At 35.1% G+C, this 15,506-nt stretch overlaps 2 protein-coding genes across 3 annotated transcripts; both read right to left on the reverse strand.

The window, feature by feature from the left end:
- Positions 1-386: 386 nt before the first annotated feature.
- On the reverse strand, positions 387-6,456 carry LOC117919591 (thylakoid ADP,ATP carrier protein, chloroplastic). The gene is made up of 10 exons (XM_034836782.1): positions 6,031-6,456; positions 4,619-4,675; positions 3,156-3,218; positions 2,982-3,038; positions 2,792-2,875; positions 2,455-2,523; positions 2,264-2,376; positions 1,997-2,166; positions 1,567-1,645; positions 387-790 (listed from the first exon to the last, which is right to left on the reverse strand). Exons 1-10 carry the CDS (start codon positions 6,367-6,369, stop codon positions 676-678), a joined length of 1,146 nt encoding a protein of 381 aa, XP_034692673.1. The 5' UTR covers positions 6,370-6,456; the 3' UTR covers positions 387-675.
- Positions 6,457-8,060: 1,604 nt separating this feature from the next.
- LOC117920528 (vacuolar cation/proton exchanger 3-like) lies at positions 8,061-12,775 on the reverse strand. Of its 2 annotated transcripts, none has more exons than XM_034838124.1 (12): positions 12,336-12,775; positions 12,152-12,219; positions 12,016-12,044; positions 10,259-10,455; positions 9,943-10,161; positions 9,664-9,792; positions 9,407-9,523; positions 9,235-9,288; positions 9,015-9,131; positions 8,808-8,898; positions 8,660-8,724; positions 8,061-8,427 (listed from the first exon to the last, which is right to left on the reverse strand). In XM_034838124.1, exons 1-11 carry the CDS (start codon positions 12,597-12,599, stop codon positions 8,663-8,665), a joined length of 1,347 nt encoding a protein of 448 aa, XP_034694015.1. In that variant the 5' UTR covers positions 12,600-12,775; the 3' UTR covers positions 8,061-8,427; positions 8,660-8,662. The 2 variants fall into 2 exon arrangements, with proteins under 2 accessions (XP_034694015.1, XP_034694014.1); XM_034838123.1 differs by having other exon boundaries at positions 8,061-8,566; positions 12,336-12,774.
- Positions 12,776-15,506: the final 2,731 nt, after the last annotated feature.

Consider the following 15,506-nt stretch of genomic DNA (forward strand, 5'->3'; position numbering starts at 1 on the left):
GTCAGCTTCCTTTTTTTTTTTTTCAATAAATTAATAGCGACGTATAATTATCCTCAGGCTTCTTCTTTTCTCGATATATGTCGGATTGTAGGAGGGTAGGGAAGCCGTTAATGGAGCCCACTGGGACCATAAAGCAGTTGATCAACAGCAATAAAATAATGATTATAATGAAAGATTAGATATTGAGGTCCAGGGATGAGGCTGAAAGCTCACTCTACCCCGGTGTTCATTGATTCCAACCAAACCAAGTAATCCACCTACAAGAAGAAGCTTAACTGATCAAATTTTGAAGTAATATCTCAATGCCCAGCATCACTCACGTTTGCATTCTAAATTAATTTAAGGTTGCAGGCTGAGATTGTCCAAACAAACTTCACCACCATGGCTTCCTCAATGCATTGCTTACTTCTGCATGTGAATTTACTATAGATGGGGAAAAAATCCAAGTTGATAAACTTATATATTCGAGACTACCACTAATGATTATCTGACCAAAATATAGCCCCAGGACACCAGAACTGGTGGCTCAAGAATCACTACATATCATCATACAGGGCATTCTCCTTATGGAATATAATACCCATAAAAGAAAATGGTGGGACATCATGTCCACAAAAAATGGTAGTCAAAAAGAAAATCAAGCAAAAGAACCGGCGTGATGAGGAACTGGTTTCTTCAACGACTCTCCTTCTGGTTTTGTTTCTTGCTATTTTCCTCAACAATTCTTTGGAACTCTTTCTCACCAGCCGCAATCAGTCGTTTAACTGAATCAAAGGTGGTAAGCCGAATGCTGCACCAAAAAATTGAGGAGTTCATCAAATAATGTAACTAGGCATTATGCCACTAAACTGCAAGCTCATGATGGGAAATGCTCATTCATGCAGCAAGTAGACTCATCATTTCTGATTAGTCAAGAAACATGGATCTGGAGTTCCCAAGGAAATTACTGCACTTGTTTCCACAACATGGTAGGCAGAAATTCTTCCCCAAGTATGGAGTCAATGCTAAGAATGTTTCAAATATTGAAATCACATAACCCTTAAGAGAGGATTTAAGGTTCCCATATACATATAACATTTTTAACTCCCTTATAATCCTCAACTCCACAAAGCCTTCATTCCGACCGCTGGGGACCAGCCATATAAATCCTTATTCCGTTATTCACCATTCAGCTACATCTATAGCCATATCCTATTATACATTATTAACACCAACTTCTGAGGGTCGGCCAAGAAATGCTCAGAAGTCATGGGCTATCAAAAAAATAGAATGGACAATGCAAAACACCATGATGGAGCACTACATGAACATCCACAATACTGGTTAACTTTCTTTGCTGTTAAGGAAAACCTTATAATGAAATTGTTAAACTGATATTAGCTCAATATATCAACAAAGTCATCATGCAAATCTTTCAAAAACTTGACTAGAGGGCATCCCACAACTAATTCACCAAATAATCTAGACATAAGGTCTGAAGGAACCTAGTTTCAAACTACACCACAAAACCATAAAGAAGGATTTCTAAAAGAGAATAGAGAAAATGGAACAGGAGTTAACATGAACCTGCTGTTTGGTAGGGTTTTCAACGCATTGGGAACAAACCCCCTGTATAATCCAATAAAACCATCCCGTTCCACAATACCTGAGACGATCAGACCAAGTCAGATATAAGCAAGGAGTTATCATTTAAAGCAACATTTACATCTTTGTTAAAAGAACCTAGACTGTTAAAAAATTTATAGCCCCTTCAAAAGGGAGAAACCAGACATGGAAGTTGTGAGGATTATGAGGCCCTAACAACAGACCTAAAAAACAGAGAGAGAGAAGTAGAGATATAAATCAAGAATTGCAAGGATGATTATAAAACTTTTCTCCATCTGGAAAAAAGGGCATAAAACGAACTTATTACTTTCTTAGAGGCTCTTCCATTCAAAACTTATCCATGTTTACAGCTGATAAAATTCATGCTTTACTAGTGATGGCATCTATTTACCTGGAATAGCATCCAGCACTGTTTTGTAAGGTGCACCCTTCATTTGCATTTGCCTTCTAACTGTGTCCAAAGGATAGCACATGACTGTGGCAATGGTAGCTGACACTAAACCAGTCAATAGAGAGCTTTCAGTCCTCTTTTGGTACTTCTCTGGCAAAGACTTCTTCACCCTGATTACCCATAGAAGAGATTCATGTCTCAGATGAATATATTCTGTTTGTGTTCTCACTCACTAAGCTGTAATGGTCATGGGAAGAGGAAGCTCACAAATCAAAAACACAAAAGTTCACAGCAATGTAAGGTGCTATTCCAAGAAGAGAAGGTCCAAGACCCTTATAGAAGGATGCAACTCCTTCCTCTCTTAGTATGTTTAAGGCAACCTGAAATCAGCTCATAAATGCATCTTCACATAACAAGGCCTTCTTGCCATAAACACAATCTGAATCAGTTGATCATACCTCAGACATAGTTTGATGGCCTGGCTCAACTGCTAGCCTTAACCTAAGTACATCTAGAGGGTAAGTTACCTACAAAAAAAATACAGAGCCAAGGATAAAAGTTTTAAATGTATATATAGATTGATAACAGAATGGATAGAAAGAGAAGTGATATGAATAACACATGAAAAATTCCAGACAATCGATGATTATTTGCAAGATAGAATTTATAAGTGAAATATATGGAGTATATGGTAACCAAGCAATAACCACATTACCACCTAGAAAGGCACATTGCAAACCAGTATGTAATAAACTAAGATTCAGCGCCTTTGTTTGCTGTATTTGTATTACTCACAAAAGTGGACGTCATGCCAGCACAAGCACCTGCTGCAAGTCTACCAATAACAGAGAGCTCACCATCCTTTCCCCTAAAAAGTTTCTAGAAATTCATGTGTAAAACAAAAAATCAGAATGTCTCAAACACTAATCATTGAGATCCATATAACAACATGCTAAATGATGCTTAAAGATGGCGCCACCATTACCTTGTAAGTTTCATAAGCAAACAGCTGGACGGCACTGTAAGGTATGATACGTATCACCTGGAACAAATCAAAAGAAATCCTTAAGTACATTCAATTCAATAAAGAATTATCCCAACAATCTTGGAAAAAGATACTCTGAAACAGTGAAGAGAAAAGCTTATCCATGCAAAGGACCTGAGGAAGGTTGCCTTTCCAGTACCCTTTAAGTCCTTCTTCCTTTCCAATCAATGTTATGGCCTGCAGTTCATGTCCAAGTAGGCATCATCATTAGACATAAAAAAGTCATCATCGAGGATGAGTTCAGGGAAAGATAGTTCCTTAACAAGAAATCAGACATGGGATTCAAACGAACAAATATCCCAGCATCTTAATACAGGTATACTGAAGCAATTGAAATTTATCATCTACAAAACCACTATCCATAGTTAATAGAAGCTAAAATAGTCACAAATATATTGCTTTAAAAGTAATATACTTTGTCTGGCAGGCTGGCAGCTCTCTTGTGAACATAGGATACCTATCAATTCTTTCTTCCTTAATGTCTATTATGTTAAATGTTCCAATAAAAAATAATTTGGAAATGAAAAAGATTCCCCACAGAACTCAATAGGAACAACTATCCCCAAAAACAAACCTTTATACCTTTTGAAATGAAGAAATTCAGGATCATTAAGAAGCATCTTTATGCATTTACCAGGGACTAGTACATAGATGACTAACAGATAAGGCAGCCAGGAGCTCTCATAACACCCAACCTATCATCATGTTGTTGGAGTAGACATATAAAACTATAATTTGACAGACATATTCAACTACAGTACCACAATCTGTGGAGAAGTACAAGATCAAGTTGCTGGGCAAATGGAATCCTACAGGTCCTTAAAATATACATAATGGCTGTCAATAAACAAAAAAGGTTCCAGAATAAAAATGAGAATATGAAAGAAAGGAGAAAGGTTTCCAATTAAGAAATTTTCACTACAAGATTTGGGACTAGGAGTGTTTTTCCTTTTTCTGGTAGGCAAATGAAAATATTCATGAGTGCCAAAGGGTGCACAACAGGGAGATACAAAATTAAAACACAAAAAAGAGGGAGAGAACAGAAGAGAAAAAGAAAAGCAAGAAAAACAAACAGGCCACAGATCCAGTTACATAGACACAAAAACCACCTAGACTAAGAAAAGAGCAAAAAAGGAGCATCTAGAATTCAAATCAGAGACAATCTCCACCATCCATACATACAAATACCTCAAGAATATATCCTCTGTCTCCAACAGCACGCTTCCACTCCCATTAAAGTCCCTTTTTTTTCTGCTCCCTCTAAATACATTGGAGCAAACAAGGGAGCAATCCTCCAGGAGAGAATAGCTATATTTATATTCCTATTAAACTAAAATTTTAATTTATTGATGAAGTTGGCTCCCCTATGGATGTGAAATAAGATAGGTCAACATAAATGAGATCCTTGGCATGGGAAATGCTTATGTAGTCAAGATAAAATAGCTCACACAAATTTTACAGTTCAAGCAATAAGAAGTAAGATTACATCATAGCCCATATTACCAAAATGCATAGAATCTGCAATAAATGAAACAATTATGAACAACCAAAAGCAAGAAAAATGAAACATAACATACCTCAATAAAACCAATTGCCTTCTTAGCACTTTCTTCCCCAACTCTCAAGCCATGAGTCTATAAACAGAGCAAATTGATTAAGAATATAGAGTGACATTTCCCTATTTAATTAGCAAACTCTTCATCAGTATCATAAATTTACAAATGTGGTTCCCAGTGGAACCAAAAAGAACAAGCAGGGCTCATCTAGATTATATATACACACATTTAAAAGAAGAGAGCCCATAGACTGATCGCAAATGGTAATTTTCATGTTCAACAGCAAACTATTCCAAATTACAGGAAAAAGCAATAATGATCTACATTACAGCATTTGTTCCCATCTAGTGGGTTTTCACCCATTTCCAAGAGGGGTTATATTTGAACTTTCACCTCTAATTTCCTCTGTTTATAGATTTTACTGGCCAACTTACTCATTGTCCCTAGTAGTTGAACCTAATAAATCTCATGTTATGTATGTTTTTTCTATGCTCTGTATTTTCATATTCTTGTTTTCTCCTTTCTTGCATAGACCACTGTTATTTATATTCTGTTGATGGAGTTTCTTTCCCCCAAAGATTCCAATAAATCCACAATGCAAAAAGCTTATTGCTCTGTGATACCACTACAGCTCAAGTTAAAAAAATACATGAAATTAAAGCACAGCCACTTGGATAATTAGTCATCATAATTAGAAGCAAATGTAACATTAAGGCAAACAAAGTTTTAGATTTACAGGAAATAAATAAATTCCAAATCTCACGTTTTGGTTTATCTAAAAATGAGAACTCACTTCAAGTGACTTAATTTGCTGGGCCGGACTTAGTGGAGTGTAGGTTTGTGTGTTGTCCTATTCCAAATAAACGAGAAACTATATTCAAATTATTTGCTGTTCTTCCTCCAAATTTGGCCAGTAACCAAACGTAACATTGGCCAAGTCAAGAATCCAAGATTCCATCTCTTAATTTTTTTCCTTTTCGTATATTTTCTGCTTGACAAAAGGAAAGATTAGGGAAGCGCAAGATTCAGATTCAATACATCAATTCCATTTTTTCCTACATTTTTTTCACTAACCAAACGGAACAGTAGATGGACCTAGTTGAGTGCGGGGTCGAGTGTTGTCCGATTCAAAAACAACAAACTATATTCAGATTATTTTCTGTTCTTTCTCCAAATTTCGCCAGTAACCAAACGGAAAATTGGCGAAGCCAAGAATCCAATATTTCATCTCTTAATTTCTTTCTTTGTCCTATATTTTCTGCGTAACAGAAGGAAACATTAGGGAAGTGAAAAATTCAGATTCAATCAATCAATTTTTTCCTCTTTCCGACATTCTCACCAACCAAAGGAGCAGTAGATGGAACAATAGCTAGAAAGAAAGTCAATACTCATAAATCATGCATTTGAAAAAGATTACAAAAATAAATAAACACCTGCATGAGAAGCTTGATACGGTCAAGAGGCGCCGTGACGCTCTTGGCCGCCGCTCCGGCAACTGCGCCGGCAGTAAACAGAGAGATGTCTTTGGGCACCAAAGCCACCAAAGCTAGGGGATGCTTGAAGACCTGAGCCGCCGTCGGGGTGGACGTGGGTGGCAGCTCGTTCTGAAATCCCCTGTCTAGCACTGAAACAGAGGCAAAATTACAAGAAATCCCACTGAACCCGTTCTTTCTCCATTGCAATTGCGGGACTGGGCTTCCAACGAGACCGGTGTTGGAAGCTTCAAGGCCTGGGATACTTCGCCAGACTAAAACACCCTTCTCCTCCCTCATCTCTACACAGCCGAGACCTGTAATTTCCAGGGTTTTGGAATGGCAAACTCAAAGATAAGGCACCCAGGAGGAGGTCCCGTTGCAGAGGAAGAGGAGTTGAAAACGTGAAACCAATGCATTTCTCCCTCCTCTTTTATATTTGTCTCTCCCTATGATTTGGTGAATAATGGGCCTACCATATGGGGCTTATTTCTGGGCTCAGATATTCAATGGGTCCTTAATCCCTGTGGGCCCTAGATTTTCATAGTCATGAAATTTTTAAAATTTGATTCGTGTGGTGTTGCATAGTTATATACATATGATTGAATATTTTAGGTATATAAGTCGGCAGTAAAGGCATGGGAAGGCAATAGTTTTTAAGAATATTTGATTCCTCAAAGCTACCATTCCTTCCACGCCTGCTTACAGGGCCAGCCCACTCTCTTCTCTACTCGTACTTTTATTTACCCAATCAAATCAGGCTTAGGCGCCATTTCTCTTGGTTATATAAATGTAAACAGTACGAAGGAAAGAAGGTTCTAGATATAAAACTCATCTTTATGAAATTGGAATCAAAAGTTTTATGGGATAGATTTTGGGAGGGGACTTCAGAAAAGGTTTTTAGGTGGGCCAAACCAAACTGGCCCAATACGGTTTTGTGGAAATATATAAACTGGGCTTCCTCAGCATTCTGGGTCATCTAAGCCCAACACTGAACTGACCAACACCCTTCCTTCTCCTGTTTATTGCAACTTGCAACTAGGGTTTAAATAATACATTATGCAATGAAATAGGGTCCTCTGATTCTCACCCTTTATTGAAATGGATATACCTTACTACTCCATAAGTCCCCTTTGTGACTTCTCCCATATAATAATGAGAATTGTGTTTTGAACCCAATTATGCCTAAAAATTAATATTTGACCTAGAATGATATAAAATGTGAAGAAATCAATATATCTTTCAAAATTATTTTGAGTATTTTCTACCATAATATTTGACAAACTTTTTTATCTTAATTTTTTTTAATAATTATTTTGAAAATTTATTATTTTTAGAAAATTATATTTTTTTAAATATATCATTTAAAAAAAATAATTTTGATATATTTTTAGTTATTTTTTATATACACAATTTTAAATATATATATTTTCTAAGATGTTTGATTTTTAAAAAATAATAATAATAATAATAATTTTATTTTTATTTTTTTGAAAAATGATGTATTTTTTTTTCTAAATCATTAAATTAAATTAAATTTTATTGAGGTTTACAAAAAAATAAAATTTAAATTAGTGTTTTTTTATTATCTTTTTTCTCATAGTTAATAAAGATCATTCTTTTAAAAATAAAAAATTTATATTCTTTTTCTTAATTTTCATACTTCTTGAGCTGAAACGGATTTATACCGAGCAAAGTTTAATTTTTGTACCCACCTACTAAGTACAATTTTCCCGATATAATATTTCAGCCAACCAAAAGGTAGACATGTCTCCCAATGGTGCCCACATATTCACCCATGATTGGAGACAAGAATATTATATCCAGCAAATGACTTCATTCTTGATTTGACCTTTTCAACCCCTCTTCAAATTCACACAAAAGCGCAACCTTTAAACCGCAATAGTTCTAAAAAATTGGAGGAACTCACTGTGCATAGAATATAATGACGTTGGGGACTATGTCAATGTGTTCATTCCCCATGCAAAAGGTGACAAATAACACTGTATTATCATTAGATTTAGATACTTATAGGGGTGCCGCATTAGGAAACAATAATAGAAGTTGAAATCGTTCCAGAATTTTACAAAGATACAGCAAACTCAAAACACCAATTTCCATTTATTGATAATAGAACTACAGAAGGAAAGAAGCCCTGTGCGGTGCCCCGGCCACCACTCTACTAGCATAACAAACCATACTCAGTTACCAACGAATATACATGACCATATATGCTTGTATGCTGGTCTTCTTCATCAAGTTGTAACGCTACATCCACCGCTAATATCCTTCTCGACCTTGGAGCCTCCACAATCTCTAATGCCAAATGTAACTTGCATGTGAACTTCACGCCCTACGCTGCACAAGGCCAATCCAAATGAAAGAATAACAAATATTGCACTTGATCCTCCCATTTCCAATCAAGGGATTGTTGGAAAAATAGCATTACAACATTGCTTTCTTCATCAGGAGAGAAACGACCCCAAAGGGCCAAAGCCTGCATATGTCAAATAGCTCATTCTTCATTACACTTTACTTTTTCCTGCATGTGTGAAAATATATTTGTATATGTTCTGGAGAATGTACTTGCCTATTAAGCACTGACGACTCCTTCGGTTGGCAACTTGATCCCCGGGGTGATGCCATTTCCTTGGTCTAGAAAAAAGAAAGAGGTAAGAATGAGATGGGCGTTGGATATATTCTGATTAAAGCCGAAAAACTTCATTTTATGTACTCACCGGGGGTTGTTTTGGAAACGAAAAAGCAGGCCCCGATAACAACATAGCACAGCAGAAGGACCAATCCTTTCATGTAGTGAGATGATCCATCCTATATATAAATAATCAACAGTACCAGATTTGAGTCTCATTCAACAATGATGAACAACTTCCTCAGGACTTTACATAAAATTAGGCATGTGAAATTGGTGTTCATGAAAACCTAACCTGTAGAGTGAAGGCTGTGACAATTATGGCTAAAGCAAGAGAGCTTGTCTCAAGGAGACTGAAATCAAGATCCATCCTGATGCCCATTATCCAGGCAACCAACACGCATAATGGAACCTGATCAATCATGTTTACACAGTGAGTAAATAATTTTCCAACTGATTCAAAGACAGGTTTGATTTGATCAAGAACTCCCATTTCTTGGGTTGTAAATTCTCACCACAAACATTGCAATTTGAGTTGCAGACCCCAAAGCAACACCCAAAGATATATCCTGCATTTGTGTCCAATGAATACATTCAGCAAGTTCAATATGAGAAAGAGGGTTGTTCTTATTCAAAATAGCTGTTCAATTGAGAAAAAAAAGAAAGAAAGATCACTGCACTACTCACCAACTTGTTCTTAAAGGCGAATATGACTGCCCCAGCATGTTCTGCAGCGTTTCCAACTATGGGCAACAAGATTATGCTGATGAAGGTGACAGAAATACCCCAAGATTCTGATGCAACCTGGTAATAAAAGAAAGAGAAATTCGAGTTAGCTCCACATGAAATTAATCCCAGAAAAAGCTATGTAAAACAACATGATCAGATTTAAATTTGTTGGGATATTTAAAGATAGCTGAATGCCTAGAAAATGTTTTGATTACCTCAATCGTGCCGACAACAAACTCAGATAATAAAGCAATGATAGCCGTCATTAAAATCAGCCAGACAACTGAACTCCAAAATCCTATAACAGGCTCTTCATCAGAACTCACAGTATCATCATCACCATCCTGATCATCAAAGTCACCATAATTAATCACATAATGTAAGGAGGCAGTCACCAATTTCTGGACTCTGCCAAAACCAATTCATACGGTATAGATTTGTTTGTTCAATGCATGGCCTTGCACCTAAGACAAAAAGAAAATGAAGAGAATCACCTCTGGTGCCTCAAACAATTGCCTGTGGGTCCACAACTGGAAAACTAGGTAAGCCAAGTATGCTACGAGCATCACAATGCTGCCAGCTCTTGATAGAGAGAGAGTTGAGTCTGCAATAAGAGCGGCACCACTGGGGTTTGCTGCATACCGAAACATCAATGGCAGCATGTGGCACAACAATCCCAGAAGCAGAAGGAGCGAGTTTATGTCGGATTGTTTCTGTTAAGAGTTAAGACCACAAGTAATATTTATAAATACAAACTTTCACAGAATTAAATTAGGGTTTGAAATTAAAGATAAGTGATTAGGGCTTTACCCTATCATATTTCTGCTCCTTTCTAAGGTTGTAAATGCCACCACAGAAGAGAGAAGTCCCAAGAACCAGAAGAAGATTGGAGAGCACAGAGCCCAGTAGAGAATACTTCACCACTAAAATTTTATTCTTGCTCAAAGCGAATATTGCAATTATCAGCTCTGTGGCATTACCACATGTTGCATTTAGAAGCCCTCCAACTGAAAGCACAATTTCAAGGAAAACATCAAACAACTTCCATCACTGACTGACAATATCAAAGAACCCACTACATTCAAAAATCAGGTTAGCTAAATTTGGCTCTCACTACACCCATTACAAATGGAGACTATTACATTGGGTTTGTACAACCACCGTTTCATTAAGTCCAATTGTAAAACCAATGATTTTTCTTATTATCAATGTAACAACACCCAACTATATATATAGTGTCCAATGTGGACCCAAAGAGACCCTCACAACTTTAAAACGCGGGATCAAACAAATAAACACTCCATACAAAGTTAAACAAGTCCCACATCGGAGTTGAGAATCGACTCTAATACCATTTGTTACGACCCATATCTAATTGTGTGGATATTATCCACTCTTGATTCAAAAGTGTTATGACTTTAAAACGCATTTACAAGGTTAAGAAAAACTTGTACTTGTATAGCATCAAAAACTTTTTCATCTATCCGATGTAGGATATCACAATATAATATGCATAACAAGAGAAATTACAACCCTATAAAGAGTTTGAGAGCAATCATTCTTATGAGGCATTAGCCTCACATAATTTTGTGACAAATAAGATATTAATATCAAAATTGAGATTTGGAAAATCCTATGGACCATAGAGGTACCACATCTTTGATGATTTGAATCATCATATGCTTGAAAAGCAATTTCAAACACTATTTCCAAGGGTTCTATACTCCAAAAAGGTGAGGCATCATAAAATGTCCTTAATAGAATAACATACAATCAACCGGAAGGAAGTACGTGATGAAAGTGCAATAAACCCTAGGGGAGCTTTATGATCATTAAAAACTTAATCCAGTATTAATACTGAGAAACTCATCTAAATTCCAATCTATAAATAAATTAATCAACGTAGTTAGTTTAATATCCAATAATTTGATGGGAATGAAATTTTAGAATGAGAGTTTCATTGTAAATGGATCTTTCCAACGTCTGGTTTTACATGATAGCCTATGGTTTCATTCATTTTCATTCATCTCCACTCATTAGTTATTCTCATTCACTCTTCAAAGAAAGGAAATTTTTGTTTGATTATAAGATAAGCGAGAATTTCACCTCTTGTAGCATTGCTGTGAATGCTATAAAACAGGAAACAACGAAATCAGAATTTCCTTCTCTTTTTTTTCATGTTAGAAAAGTGGAGGAAGAGAGTAGAAAATGACTTTTTTTTTCTTTCAAATTCATGTTTTGCATTCTTTGATTAGTAAAAAGGATGAAAAATTTTGTTTGATGGCCAAGAAAGTGAGGAAAGGGAAGCAACAGGAATAAAAATATCTTTTTCAATTACTTTGATTGATGAGGGAGAAAAATTGTTATCCAAATATCTTAATTCATTTCCATAAAACATTGAAATGAGAATTGGACTTGTTCCTCTACTTTGATTCCTACGCATCCAAATACAGAAATAATGTTTGAAAAAACGGGTCCCCACCCTCTTCACAGAGAAATTAAAAAGAAATTTGGGCCCCAATCTTTCATTTCAATTTGATCAAGCAAATGAAGGTTCCATGATTTACCTGTTGGACCAGTATAATATGCTATTTGCCTTCAATTTGTCACGAGAAGAAAGAAAAAACAATGTTAGATCAATTTATGTGAACAGAAAACGAAGAGCTATAAAACTAAATAATTGAAAATCAAACATTGGCTTACTCGGTCAGAAAGCCAAGCCGTTCAGCAAGCGGGGTGAGTCCAAGCAAGCTCAGACCGAAAATCCAAGGCTGTTCCAGAAAACAAACGTAAAGAATTATTAATATCATACGGGAATTCCAAATTCGATTCATCCTTGGATTAAAATCCAGAATGACAAAGTGATGAATATCAGTCGAAGACTTACCCCGGCAAAGCCGTAGTACTGGGCGACGATGGCAAGCGGGATAGCCGGAAAGAGAACGGAGAGCTTAGTCCCGAGGATGACCTCCTGGAGATTGGCCAATAGCTGCCTCACCAATCCGCAGGGAACTTTGTTGACAAGGGAGAGATCGGACTTCTTCCGAAGGGAAGAAGAGGACATGTTGTGGGCGGTCCTTCCATGTTTAATCTCCTTGCTGGAGCCCTTGAGGTTGCCGTTCTCCATCTGCCACGGCTCCTGAGACGCCATTCTTAACTTACCGGTGCAACTCTACTGCTGTTTCTGCCGATAATTAATCTACAGAATAGATAGCTAGTAGATAGATTTCCAGCGCCGTTATCTTTGTGCTATACAGGTGTGAGAGACATCATGTTTATAAATAGGAGCGCATAGCGCCCGTAGTATACTAAGCCTAAGCTAACTTCCAGGAAGCTTCGTCTTTTTTGGTTTGGTGTGGCGGTTACACAGACTACAGAAAATGTAACCTACGGTTTTGCTTAAAATTCTTCCTTTTTTATCTTCCGGGTATAATGCAGGCGGAGGTGAATTTCTTTATTTATCATTTTTTATTTAGTTCTTTCATTAATTCAATACCACGACAACAGTGTCTTCACGTCACTTCCGTCCTCTTTACTCAAGGAAAAACACAACGGCAACATTTATATAAATATATTAAGATAAATTACGTTTCCAAATTTAACTACATGTAAGATAAATACTAAAAATAAGAACAACTTATCATGCTGTCGTAAGGTGTACTGCTGTACCCACCACCCCCTTTGTTTCTTACTTTACACTTGATTAATATGGACACCGGCCCGCGGCTATAAGTGTTTTTGATATGGATGGTTTGACTGTAGAGTAAAAGCATTTATTTCCATTGGAGTCATTGGCCCCGACACGAGAAGAAGAAGTAAAATTATTTTGAAAATCTGCTTAGCACAACATTTTTTATACATAATTATGAAATGATGAATGGTGAATCATATTTTGGCTGTGTACACGTAGGATTTATTGTACGTGTGTCCTCCACTCATGTGACAGCTCTGCCATGATACATTAATCTTTAATATTTGTTTTGATTAAAATATTTTTGACTGTCACACTTAATGCTGATTAAAAATGGTATGTTTTCAAATCACAGTTGGTTGCCAATATTTTATTGTTGAAAAACAATACATCAGCCGTCAAATCTTGGTTGCCGATTGGGTGGATGATTGAAGAAGAATGGAGAACCTTGACGAAGGCTGAATTGATGAAGTAGAAAACAAAGAAATAAAGAGATAGCGTTCACGTGGGACTAGTGTCCATGGGAGTCGAACAAACTCAAAGAAGCCAAGCTTCACTCTTTACCCAAGCAATCAAAATGAGAAGATCCGGTTCACGAAGCAGACACAGAAATAAAGTTAAATTGTCACGTACGATCCTTAACATATTCCCGTTCTTTCTTCCAAATCATTGCTTGGGTAATCAAGACGTTCCAAAGGACTACCATGTTATATGGTTCGCTAACATAAAAATCACTCAAATCATATTTTTGGTAACTTGTTTTTAAAGTTTTGTCTTGTTTAGAAAGAAAAGTTATCTACGGTTCCTCTTTTGTCCATCGACATTCACATTGTGAAACTATTCATTCCGTCCTCCGATGTCGGTAGACATTAACATGGTGAAACTATTTATTTCTTTCGCTGCAACATAAAACAAATTATTTTATTACTTATCTTATCTTAAATTTAACTAAACATATATAGGGTAAAACTAATCTATCTTACAATGTTCTAAACCCAACTCACATTCTTTATTGGTGGATGAACAATTCATAATAAACGTAAGTTATTAGCTCTCGTCGATTACATCCATACCCTTTGTACACATCATTTGTCACTCCTATCGATTAAATGATTTCATGAAATGTTCAAATCGCGACAATGTAAACAGTCTACCACCTGTAATGTATCATCATCGTATATTTTATCTCTCTTTAATATAACATATATCAATTCAAAGTTAAAGAGAAAATTCATTTTCTTAAAATAAAAAAATATTGAAATATATTATAAATTTTATTTTAAATATTAAAAAAATAACATTTATTTTATTTTATTTTTTATTCACTTTACAAATTAAATATAAGTATAATATAATATATGTAATTGAATATGCTATTTTAAAATATCATATTCATCATATTTGATATCCAAATGTATCACATCTCATTAAAAATTATATCCTAACTAATAGAATATGATATCATATTATAAACATATCTTATCCTATCAACCAAGCTAATCTTAGTTACCCATAATTTTGGTCATTAAACTCAAATCATTTACGTTATGCTTAGACCTTTCTATCTAATCATGAGATTTACTATTATGGTATGGTTGCGATATTTTCCTAAATTTAAGTTAAAATAATAATTTAAAAAACAATAGCAGTATTATAGAATTTTTATTAAATATGAAAAAAAATCAAAATAATTTTTTTTATAAAAAATAATATTTGCTTATTTTATGTACAAGTTTCTTTAAAACCATAAATTGTATAAATAAAAATAACTAAACAAATATAAAAGTTATCACTGAGTTTAAAAAAGGGTTTTTGCTCTCTTATAAATCTTAACAAAAATAGGGCAATTGAAGTCATGAAACATGATCATTCAAAAATTTAGATTTCGCAATAATTAAAGGATTTAACTTAATTTGGAAATAATTGAGGAAAAATTTGTAATAATTTAAAGGGGATTGAAAATGGACTGAGGGTTCTTTCTAATCATTAAAAAAAATGTTTCAAAAAAAGAAAACCATTAAATTATGACAAGAAAGGGATAAATAATTGCCCTATTTTGAAAATAATAGGAAATTTAGCAATAATTTTTAAAAATTTAATTTTATAAAAGAAAATCAAAATTACCCATCACTGAATATCAACATTACATAATATGATCAAATTATGGTATCAATTGATGTTAATATGACATATCACTGTTGGTCAATGTTTTCAATTAACACAATGCACAAATCAATATACCGAATGCTTCTTATTTTTCATGCCTCAAAATACATATAGAGACATTATATAATTGAGAAAAAGTGGATTTATTGAATTCTTTATATATATATTTCAAAAATTTTAAGGAAAAATTCTCCACCAAAG

The sequence above is a fragment of the Vitis riparia genome, chromosome 8, assembly GCF_004353265.1.
Source record: "Vitis riparia cultivar Riparia Gloire de Montpellier isolate 1030 chromosome 8, EGFV_Vit.rip_1.0, whole genome shotgun sequence".
In the NCBI taxonomy this organism is placed as follows: Eukaryota; Viridiplantae; Streptophyta; class Magnoliopsida; order Vitales; family Vitaceae; genus Vitis; species Vitis riparia.